This window comes from Chrysochloris asiatica, unplaced genomic scaffold (genome assembly GCF_000296735.1).
Source record: "Chrysochloris asiatica unplaced genomic scaffold, ChrAsi1.0 scaffold00093, whole genome shotgun sequence".
NCBI classification, from domain to species: domain Eukaryota; kingdom Metazoa; phylum Chordata; class Mammalia; order Afrosoricida; family Chrysochloridae; genus Chrysochloris; species Chrysochloris asiatica.
Window position 1 is genome coordinate 12,126,155 of NW_006408611.1, and position 11,957 is coordinate 12,138,111.

At 48.5% G+C, this 11,957-nt stretch overlaps 1 protein-coding gene across 1 annotated transcript in view; it reads left to right on the forward strand.

Moving 5' to 3' along the window:
- Nucleotides 1-9,128: 9,128 nt before the first annotated feature.
- The window catches only part of ATOH8 (atonal homolog 8 (Drosophila)), a 12,714-nt gene continuing 9,885 nt past the window's right edge, over nucleotides 9,129-11,957 (forward strand). Inside the window, exon 1 of the mRNA XM_006866613.1 lies at nucleotides 9,129-9,887. Coding sequence (XP_006866675.1) covers nucleotides 9,129-9,887 — 759 coding nt within the window. The remainder of the gene's footprint in view (nucleotides 9,888-11,957) is intronic.

The following is an 11,957-nucleotide window of genomic DNA, read 5'->3' on the forward strand; positions in this document are numbered from 1 at the left end:
CTCAAAAATGGCATTGTGCTTGGTAAAGTAGAGGGTCAACAAAAAAATGGGGAACCCTTATGAGCTGCATTGACACATAGCCACATGCATACCCATAATTATGAAGATGGCACCGGACTAAGGCTGTTACCCATAAGGCTCATGAGTCGGAGCCTACTCAACAACAGAGCAACAACAACAGTTGTTAATAAGGGCCGGTGAGTCAGTTCTGACTCACAGCAACCCTGTATAGGGTTTCTGAGGCTGTAAATGTTTGTGGGAGCAGAAAGTCTCATCTTTCTCCCTCGAGGCGACTGGTGGGCTTGAACCACTGACCTTGTAGTTCACATCCTGTGCTCGAACCACTGACCTTGTAGTACACATCCTTGTAGTTGTTTGGTTTAATTTCTTGAAGATAGTCCGTGGATATTACATCTTCAGCCCTCAGAGACATTCAGGTCACCTGTCATTTACCAACAGTAGCCAGATTACTAAGAAGGGTGGGAAAATTCCTACAAACAATGGACATCGGGACTCAGTCCTTCCCATCAGTATAATGGAAAGGTTGAACTAGATCTGATGTGGCAAACTGAGAAAAAAAACAAGCTCACTGCCATTGAGTGAATTCCAAGTCATAGTGAACCTACAGATCAGGGATTTCCAAGGCTGAAACCTTTGCTGAAGCAGACTGCCCCATTTTTCTACCTAGAGTGGTTGGTGGGTTTGAACTGCCAATTTCCCAGGTAGGAACACAATGTTTAATCCACAGTGCCGCCAGGGCTCCTTAATATGGCAAACACATGGCATGAGTACCTCTCTCCTTTTTTCATCCATGGCAGACATCGCTAATCAATTACAGCACTCATTCCCATGGACCACAGATGCAGCTTCAGAATCCTTTTTTACCAGGGCAGCCCCCACCAATCAATTAGATTTGGCATGCATGATAAAAAGCATTTGTCCGCAGGCACTAGATGATCTCCAAGCCTCCCTCCAGCTGTGCCCATCTAGGATTGCACATGTTTAGGCGTCTTGAGGACTCAGGCTAGAGACCACCAGTTCTATAATTGTCCCTGGGGCTTCCCAGGTTTGTGTAGCTGCCCTTGAGCACGGCCATAGCAGAGCCTGGTGCCTTATTAATTTTCCCCACTGCTAATACATGTGCATTGCGTCAGCTCGGTTCTGCCCCCTCATGTTTTCCGGCTGCCGCCATGAGCCGGGACTTTCTCAGAGAGCTGTAAAAATAGGTTTTTGGTGTTTTTTTTTTTCCCTTTTTTTGTTTTTAAGGAGCCTGCATAGAAGAAGCAGCCAAGCCCTTTTTATTTTCCCCCTTCCTTTCTTTTCTGAGGGAATGGGAGAGATGGTAGGGAATACTTCACAATGAAGGAATGTACTCTTTAGGGAATTTAATGTTTTCCTTGAAAAAAAAAAAAAAGAAGACGTTATCACACTCTGGTTTCACAGAGAAGTCTGTAAGGATTGGTTACAGCTCCCAGGAGGTCACAGGCTTACCCAGAGCCTTGTTAGGCTGTTGACAACTGCGTCCTGATGAGCAAAGCCTTAATGAGACTCCTGTGAAGAGCCACTAGCTCACTGCCTGCGACCTGACCCCCTGCCCACAGTGTATATGGACTTGGTACCTCTAGGAGCATTTTCTTGCCTGTGTTAAAGATTAGGTGTAGGAGTGCTGTTTTTCTAACAAGTCAATGTTTCACTTTTATCCCACTGTGGCGCTCTGGTTTCTGAAGAAACTTAAGATAGACTCTAAGGAGCCTGGTAGCACCGTGGTTAAAGTGCTTGCCACCCACCAACTCTCCAAGGGAGAACGATATGGCAGCATGCTTCTGTAAAGATTTACAGCCTCAGAAACCCTATTGGGCAGTTGGAGTTCTGGTATGGAGCAGTTAGATAAGCACTGGACTACTAAACACAAGGTTGGCAATTCAAACCCATTAGCTGATCCTTGGGAACCCTGTACAGGGTTGCTATGAGTTGGAATCGATTTGACGGCACTTAAAGACAAACCAAGGTTGGCAGTTTGAATCCACCCAGTGGTGTCACGAAAGAAAGGCCTGGAGATCTGCTTCCATGAAAATGACAACCTAGAAAATCGCATAGAGTGGTGCTATTCTGTAACAAATGGGATTTCCATGAGTCAACTCCAAGTCAGTGAGCTTTTTTTTTTTTTTTTCAGGAATGGGAGGAGCCTAAGTGATGTGGATCGCCCCCTCCCCCTAGTCTTCCTTTTACAGATGAAGAAACTGAAGCTTGCAGGGAGTTGGGGTTGAGGGGTACAGGAGAGGCAGGTGCATAGCTGGTCCTGGGAAGATAGTACATCTCTTGACTGGTAGACCAGCAAGTAGGAGCTGGAGGGAAACATAGATATAGTGAAGCCCAGAGTTTCTCAAATTTGAATAACGTGTCCCCCTGTCCAGAAGGGAAACATGCTGTCACAGAGTCCCAGTATTTTAATTAAATTCTTATACTTTGCACTTTTTAATTCTTTTATAACCATAAATCTAAACAATTTCATAAATTAAATACAAGCAAAACTATGAAAATGATAGCATTCATATTAACAGCATTAGTTTAATATGATGGATGAGATTGTTTTGTTGGGACAGAATCCCATAAAGGACAGAAAAGGAGCAAAGGAGGTCCCACAGATGCTTATTGGGGCTTCTTCCTTCCTGTACCCATCAGAGGCCACTAGGATGAAGTGATCAAGGTGGGACAGGGGAAGAATAAGGACCAGGAGAAGTCAGGACACAGTCAGGTTGCTGGTCAGAGGAAGCTGAGATCCCTGGGCCCACGTATTTGCCCCATGAATCTGGACAAGTTTGTAGGGCTTCTTTCTTAGGCAGATATCCTTGATGTTGAATTCATCCCTTCTTCTTACCAGATCCTGGTCAGTCATGTTACAGCTTTCTTGCCAATGGGAAAAATCCATGCTGGGCTTCATTCACTCCCAGGTAATGCAACTACTGGTCGCTAGTTCAAGCTCCCCAGCTGCTCCTTGGAAACCCTATACAGAGTCGTTATGGGTTGGAACCAATTCAATGGCACTTAACAACAGTGTTGATAGGTGCCATTGAGTTAGCTCCAACTCATCGTGACCTTATGAATAACAGAGCAAAACGTTGCTTGGTCCTGAGCCATCTTTAATAATTACTGCTATGCTTGAGCCTATTGCTTTGGTGTTTGTGCTAATCCATCTCATTGAGAGTTTCCCTGGTTTTTACCGGCCATCTCCTTTAGCAAACATGATGCCTTTTCTAGCAGTTGGTCTTTCCTGATGAAATGTCAACAGTCAGCATGTCAAAGACTCCCCATCCTTACTTCTGAAGATATTTTTGGTTGTTTTTCTTCTTAGACACATTTGTTCTTTTGGAAGCCCATGATATATTCAATATACTTCACCAGCATCACAGTTCAAATGCATCACTTCTTCTGTGCCTTACATTTTCATTGTCCAGCTTTTGCATGCATGTGAAGTAACTGAAAAGACCAGGACTTGGGCCAGGTACACCTTATTCATCAAAGTGACATCTTTGTTTAAGAAAACTTTAAAGAACTTTTTGCAACAGGTTTGCCCACTGCAATGTGTTGTTTGGTTTCTTGATTGCTGCTTCCATGGACACTGATTGCTGATGCACAGAGGATGAAATTGTTGACAACTTCAGTTTCTTCCTCATTTATCATGATGTTGTTTATTGGTATAGTTGTGAGAATTTAATTTTCTTCACATTCTGATGTAATCCATACTGATGACTGTAGTCTTTGACTTTTATCAGTAAGAGCTTCAAGTTGCCTTCATTTTCAGCAAGCAAGGTTGTGTCATCTGTATATCGCAGGTTGTTTGATTCTTCCTCCAATCCTGATGCCTTGTTCTTCTTCATTGTAGTTCAGTTTCTCTGATTATTTGCTCAGCATACAGAATGACTACGTAAGGTGAAAGGCTACAACCCTACTGCCATCTTTTCCAATTTTAAATATTGCATTATTGCCGTGTTCCAACGGCTTCCTCTTGAAGTGTTTTGGAATTTCTCTTCTTTGCAACATTATCCATAATTGTTATGATCCACACAGTTGAATATGGGCAGCCTTCACATAGTCTATAAAGCAAAACAAACATCTTTCTGGTATTTGCTGCTTTTAGCTAAGATCCATCCGACATCAGTAGTGATTGTCCTCATTCCATGTCCTCTTCTGAACCCAGCTTGGGCTTCTGGATGTATGGCTACAATCATATATGAGTTAAGGTAGTAGTGGTGTGTTTGTGCCAGGGAGTTGGTTCCGACTCATAGCAACCCTGCATAGGGTTTCCAAAGATGTAAATCTTTATGGGAGAAGAAAACATCATCTTTCTCCCACGGAACAGCTGGTAGTTTCAAACTGCTGACCATGAGATTAGCAGCCCAACTCATAACCAGTACGCGAGCAGAGCTCCTTGAATTAAGGTAGAGTTTGGGTTTGCTTAGAGTCCTGGTGGGGTGCTGTAGGATAAGCACTGGACTGCAAGGTCGGTTTAAACCATGTGGTTGGTAGTTCAAACTCTCCAGCCATTCCTTAGAAACCCTGTACAGGGTCGCTATGAGTTGGAACCAACTCAACAACACTTAACAACAACAATACGGTTTCTTAGGGTATAAGCATTGTCCCATCCCCAGGGTGTTTATGGGGGGAATACCTGCAGCCTTAAGAATCTTTTTATAATGGAAACTCCATGAATTCATAAAATCCACATTAATGTCATTTCAGGGCCTCAAGCCTCACTCCAAAATCAGCAAGAAGTTTCTGTGGGGAAATTATCATGTTGTGTGCAGGCCAGGCAAAGTCAGACCACCAGGGGGCGCTGCCTGGCTTGTCTCTTTACCCAACTTGTCAACTGAACCAAAAAAAAAAAAAAAAAAAAAAAACCCAGAAAAGAAATTAAAACTCCTTGTTTTCAAGTTGATTATGACTCCTAGTGACCCTTTGGAGTAGTATAAAACTGCATCAATGAGTTTCCAAGGCTGTCAGTCTTTATAGGAGCAGATTGCCGCATTCATCTCCTGTGGTGGGTTTGAACTGCAGCCAAGAGTTTAACCCCTCTGCTACCAGGACTCCTTTGCCAACTGGACAGAGAAGGTTAAATCTGGAAGTCAGGGAGGTAATTTGGCACTTATGCTGGGGAGCATGAGCAACTGGCCTAGATCTTGCAGATCTGTGACCTGACCATTTGGGAATGGCAGTAACAGGGATCCTTCACATCAGTTGGGCCTTCCTGTTCCAGGGTACATTGCCTCCTCTTCCTATGAAGAATGGGTACCTATTCTTCATTATAGCCAATGAGCTAATGCACAGAAAAAGAACCGAGTACTAGAAGGGGATGCTTCAGGCCACATAGTTGGTAAGGAGCAAAGCAAAGATCACTCCCATAGCAATCCCAGGGTCCTGGCTTTGACGAGCGGGGATAAAGAAAGGAGAAGCATCTTGAGACCTATAGCCCAGGCCTGAGTCCTGCTCTAAAGCTACCCAGCAAAGCACAGCTGACATTCCTTTTCACGCCACCCTGCCCTGATGGGCTGTTACTTACCTTCTCCTTTATTTTGGAGGAGTTGGTGAGGAACTTCTAATCAGCATGGATGAGTCCCTCAATATTTCATCAAGACCCATGATTTCCCTGGCATGCAGCCTGCCTCTCTAGGGATGATTTTCAGTCTTGCCCAAAGAGCTTCCTCACACACCTCAACTAGCCATGGGGTACCCCAACCTGCAACTGCACTCTGAGTCTGGAAGGGCCACGCCACTGCACTAGCCAGGATGCCTGAAACTATCATTTATTTTACTGCCAGCATCATACTTACTGCTGTATACATAGCCTCATTTAATGCTTACATCAGCCCTATGAGGCATAGTTATTTTACAGATGAGGAAACAGGCGCAGAGAGGAAAGTACTTTAGCAATCCAGGGAAGGGACATTTGCTTTTTTCTACCACCTTTGCCTTTGATTGGCTGGATCCCCTGCTGCTGCTATAAACCCTTCTGTCAGTTCTGACTCATAGTGACTCTGCATAGGGTTTTTGAGGCTGTTAATCTTCACAGAAGTAGAAAGCCTCATCTTTCTCTCACAGAAAGGCTGGTGGATTTGAACTGCTGACCTTGAGATTAGTAAACCAATGCATCACCTACTACGCTACCAGGGATTTTTGTTGGATCCCCTAGTGGTGAGGCAATCTGGGGTCTTCACTGTTGTTTGGACTCTGGGTCTCCAGACAAAGGAACATAAAGGACATGAGGACTGGCTGTCCTTCAGCAAATGTTTCCTGGGCCAGGCTCTTGGAAGAAGAAACAGCTGGTCTTTCAGGAACTCACACATCCAGGGGGACCCACAGGTCTGCAGTCAAGGGTAAATTGCAGAAATGAACATGTGCACAAGCCAGCAAGAGTGACAGTGGAAGAAACAGGAGGCTGTGAGCAGAGGGAGGGAAAATGGGAGGGGCCTATCCAAAGGTGAGTAAGAGCATGCTCTGTAGAGACCTGTCAGCCAGATCAATACATTAGAGTCCCAGCTAAGTGGGGGGTACGCAGGAACATGAGGGCTTCCTTATGGGGACATGTCCTTGTTCTTCAGGCCAAGTGCAGAAAGATGCCAGGTGTCCAGGGATGGGGTATGTTTTATGATGCTGGGGATCATCTTGGTGGGAAAAAAAATGAGACTTTGCATTTACTATTAGTCATTAAATCTAGTGCTTAAGCCACGTACTGGTTATGAGTCAGGCTGCTAACCTCAAGGTCAGCATTTCAAAACTACCAGCTGTTCCTTGGGAGAAAGACAAGGCTTTCTGCTCCCATAAAGATTTACAGCCTTGGAAACCCTATGAAGGGTTGCTATGAGTCGGAACTGACTCCACAGCACACTGACACCACCACCAAGTGTTTGTAGGAGTTCTGATGGTACAGTGATTAAGTGCTCAGCTATGAAGTGAAAGGTTGGTGGTTTGAACCCATCAGCTGCTCTGTGGGAGAAAGATGGCAATCTGCTTCTGTAAAGATTTACAGCCTTGTGGTAGTTCTACTTTGTCCTATTAGGTTGGTAAGCATTGGAATCTCCTTGCCAGCAACTGAGTTTATTTTTTCAGTTAAGTATGCGTGTTCATATGTAAACACAGGTATGCGAGTATATAGTCTAAGCCTTATGTCCAAATCCCTTTACATCCATGATGCCTTTTTACTTTCCCCAGTTCCATGAAATGTTGTCTGGAACTATTATCCCTAAAGATAGATGAGAAAACAGAGCACAGGGAAAATGAAAAGTTCTTACGGATGGTTAGTGGTTCAAAAATTAGGAAACAATGGGGGCTTTGGGTCATGATCCTGCTCCTGAACCTTCTGCCTAGACCCTCATCGCAGTCATTCTAATTTCTATGACTTTTAGAAGGATGCCCTCTACCTTATGGAGCGCCTGTTGAGTGTAGCCCTGTGCTGATTCATGGTGAGGTTGTGGAGGGGCTATTAGCTTGACTTCTTTCTAGATTCTTTAGTGGGATGGCAAAGGATTTGCACTCTGTCCAGGGGGCTCAACTTCTCTGCTGTTTGTCTTTAATGGTAGATTTGTGCAAAACTTTCATTTCGTGTTAAGCACTGTTGTATTTTCCTTTGTCACACCACCTCAGGAGGAAGGTATGAACTTTATTTCCATTTTATAAAGGAGGAAAGGGAGACAGAGAGAGATTAAATGAATATGTCTAAGGTTACTCACTAAGTGATGGAGCTGGGATCTGAACCCAGGAAATCTGCCTCTGGGGTTACTCTTGCTTTCCCTTGTTAATAATAACACTCACAGCTTACAGTTGACTAACATCTTCTATGTGTCTGGAACTTTAATTCTGTTTCATTCCTCCCAGCAACCCAATGTCTTAGGCGGTGATGTTCTCCACATTTCTCATTTCATAGATGAGTAAATCCGGGTTTAGCCGGGACCCGGGATGAGGTGGCTCTAGATTGTACAGATGCTAGCTCTGTCTCCTTCTATCCTACTCTGCCGTGACTCTCTGTGTGACTTTGGGAAAGCATCTGTTTCCTGTCGCTTAAATGCTCTTCTATTCCCTGTCCCGGAGTCCTGGTGCGGTGCTGCAAGATACGCACTGGACAGCAAGGTGGGTTTGAATCGCAGGGTTGGCGGTTCAAACTCACCAGCTGCTCCTCAGAAACACCATCGCCATGAGTCAAAGCCGACTCGACTCTACGGCACTTAACAACACTCCCTGCTCCACAAGGCGAGAACAGGAGACAGCGGATGGGGCTGCCACGCTATGGGGGTGAGGGTCGCCAGGTGACTCCAGGGCCCTGTCGTTCCCCACTAACTCCCCAGGAGAAACCGTCGTTCTGGGGTGGCAGGGTACACAGGAGAGTGCTGGGAGGAGAAGGTGGATGCTAGGACAGATACAGGGAGACAAGGCTGGCTGGAGAAGCCTTAGCTGTGATTTGGGGAAGAGTCGAAGCATCCAGAAGCCACGTGCTGCGGGCAGTTGCGTAGGGAGCGGGTCTGTCCTCTGGAGAATGTGAAGGGCCACCGTCTCAAGAAAGGGGTGGGGAGGGAGAGCGAGACAGGTTCTGGGAAGGAGAGATTGGGGGTTGGGGGGCGACTGGTAGAGAGGAGGACCCGGACAAAGGAGGCGGCCAGCAGCCCAGCTGTTTTGAAAAATGCTTCCTGTTTCTTTAAAGGCGCTCGCGGCTCGGGCGGCAGAGCTCGGGAGTCGGCGGCCACAGGAGCTGCCTCCTCTCCGGGCGGCGGCGCTGACTTATCTCGCGTACTGGGCTTCGGTGTAAACTGAGGCTAAACAAACACAGATGGAGCGCAGCGGGCGTTCTCCAGAAATGCTGGCAACCCGGCAGCGACTTCTGATGACACTCTGAACGCTTCGGGAACGGACAGCCCGGAGGCTTCGCGGAGCCGGCGGCGCAGCTGCCCCGGGCGTGGGGGAGAAAAGAAGAGGGGGAGAGAGAGGGAGGGGGAGAGAGGGAGGGCCAGGGGGAAGCGGGAGACTGAGCGGCGCTGAGCGCGGCGGCGGCCCGGCTGAGCCTGTACCGGGTGTGCAGAGCGAGCGCTGTGGGAGCGCATCCCGGCCAGTCCCACGCCCCTGCCTCGCACGCTGCCTGCGCCATGAAGCACATCCCGGTTCTCGAGGACGGACCGTGGAAGACTGTGTGTGTGAAGGAGCTGAATGGCCTCAAGAAGCTCAAGAGGAAAGGCAAAGAGCCGGCGCGGCGCGCAAACGGCTATAAAACTTTCCGAGTGGACTTAGAAGCGCCCGAGCCCGGCGCCCTCATCACTAACGGGCTACGGGACAGGACCCAGCGGCTACAGCCGACACTGGCCCCGGTGCCAGCCCCGGTGGCGCCAGCCGTTCTCTCAGGTGGGGGAGTGGATGCAACACGGGAACGAGGAGGGGCAAGGGTGCCGGAGGTCTTGGACACGAGAAAGCGCGGTTTCGCCCTGGGCGCAGTGGGGCCGGGACTCCCCACTCCGCCACCGCTACCTCCAGTGCCCCAGGGTCAGATATCAGAAGCCACCGAGGTACTGCCTTGTCGGGAGCAGGGCCTGCGCCCCCGCATCTTGCTGTGCGCGCCACCCGCTCGACCCGCACCCTTAGCACCCCCTGCGCCTCCAGCGCCTTCAGCGTCCTCAGTGCGTCCCGCGCCCCCGACGCGCCCTGGGGAAAGTTCCTACTCCACAATTTCACACGTAATTTACAATAACCACCCGGATTCCTCTGCGTCGCCTAGGAAACGGTCTGGCGAAGTGACCGCCGCCTCCTCCGAGATCAAAGCCCTACAGCAGACCCGGAGGCTCCTGGCAAACGCCAGGGAGCGGACGCGGGTGCACACCATCAGCGCAGCCTTCGAGGCGCTCAGGAAGCAGGTACCAATTCCCCGCCGCACACTCTCACTGGCCAGGGGATAAATGCTGGAGTGGGTGGGTGGCAGGCCAAGAATTTTGGGGTGGATGACAGGCTGCCTAGTTGGGGCCAGAGCCCAGTCAGGTTTGGGCAATTCCGGGGCAGTGACCTTTGCCATAGTGTTGCAAAGTGGGTACAAGGGTTTGAGATCTCTGGCCCGGGCTCGCCTCGTCCCCTCACTTTCTACCGGAGTGACCGTGACGCTGCGTTTGATTTTAGTCCTCATAGTTCACTTTTATGGCAGTGAAAATTTGTCTCCCAGAGTCCCTTGGGCGCGGTAAAGTGGAGACGGGGGAATGTGGGAATGTCTTGGGCTGGGAAGGAAGGGGACGAACCTTCCCTACGGGTATTTGGTCTGGTACTGTTCTCGCCTGCTGGTTGGTAGTGGCGAGGCCCAGAAGGCTACTGAGGGGCGGTCATGGGGTTGCGGTTGCCAGTATATAAGGTTTGTGTAGTCTTGAGGAGCCCACTATGCCTGCGTCAGCCCCCAGCTTTCAACTGGAGCGTAGTCTCCAGTCGCTTCTGGGTCTTTAAGAATTTAGCTGTAAGCCTGCGCCCCCTCTGCAGGGTAACCTCAGGGATTGGCAAGCCGGAGTCTTCCCAGAAGATCCTCTTCCATGTACCCATCACCCCGTAGTAAAAGGGGCAAATGTGCTGAAAGGACAGGACAGTTGTGGGTTCCTCTGGAGGATGTTCAGAGTCTAGTTTCTAGGGTGATTCAAGACTGCCAGTTTGGGGCTAGGGGGACTCTGCAGAGTTGTGGAAGAATACTTCCCAAAGAAGAATTACCCTTGTTGGTTGACGAGCAGTTTACGATTCGTCTTTTTAAAAAAGGTGGGCAGGGCACAGTTCTCTGGCTACAGGCTTCACATTTTCTCAGCGGAAAGAGAGGTAGATCTAAGAAGTGGATGGCAAATGCCTTCCATCCCACCCCAGACAGGAGCTAGAGAAGTGTTGAGGTGGGTGTGACTGGTTTAAGGAGTCAGTTTGCTTGCATGCCCTGAAGCCAGCTGCTGTGTGACTCCAGAAAAGTTACTCAACCTCTCTAGGCTTTAGCCAACAACAAATCATTTCAGAAATCCTGGTATTCCTTTTGAATCACTCTCTCCTCTTCATCCCATAGGAGACGGTGGCTAAATGATGGCTAAATGATGCCGGTATCCATTCATGGAAAAGTAGTTGAACCCTTGTGGAGAAAGAAACCCTTTAGCTTTTGAACTAACATATCTTGCCTGGGTTTGGGTGAGACATTTGGTCAGTGAGGCTGGGTGGCGGGGTCAGGTGGTGGTCACAGAGCAGGCTGGGAAACTGCCCGCAGCCACTCCAGCCAGGACCTGGGCAGTGGGCCCAGTGGAGCAGTCTGTCCCACCCTGGGGCAGCAGCTCTGTGTCTCAGTGCCCTGGGGAGGGGAGACAGCAATCTACCGGAAGTCCTGTTACCTACTTCCCTGGGGGAAGGGTGGCAGAAGGACAGATGCCCATCTACCAGCTCACTTTGCAATTAGGGAAACCCCTCCCAGATTGGGGAGGCCATGTTTCCAGAGCCTGCCAGCTGGTGAATGACAGGGCAGGGCTGGCACCTACCTCTTTGACTGCCAGTTTGTAGCCCTTTTTACCCTCCCGGTTGCCACTTTTAGTTCCCAGTGAGGGCCTGTTTAAGGTCTCTGAGTACACCACTACATATCATTTTTCTGGTAGCTTTTGCTTCTTTCTAAAAAAAAAAAATTAATACTATTTGATCCTAACAACATCTTTGCCAGGATAGGCTTAGCCCCATCATGGTGGTGTGCCATCGACTCAATTCCAACTCATAGTGACCCTGTGTAGGGTTACTGAGGCTGTGAATCTTTATGGAGTCCTGGTGTGGCACTGTGAGATAATGCACTGGACTGAAAAGTCAGTTTGAACCAGCAAAGTCAGCAGTTCAAATTCACTAGCCACTCTTTGGAAACACTATGCACGGTTGCTACAAGTCGGAACTGACTTGACGGCACTTAACAACAAATGATGGGAGCAGAAAGTATCTCCCCCCCC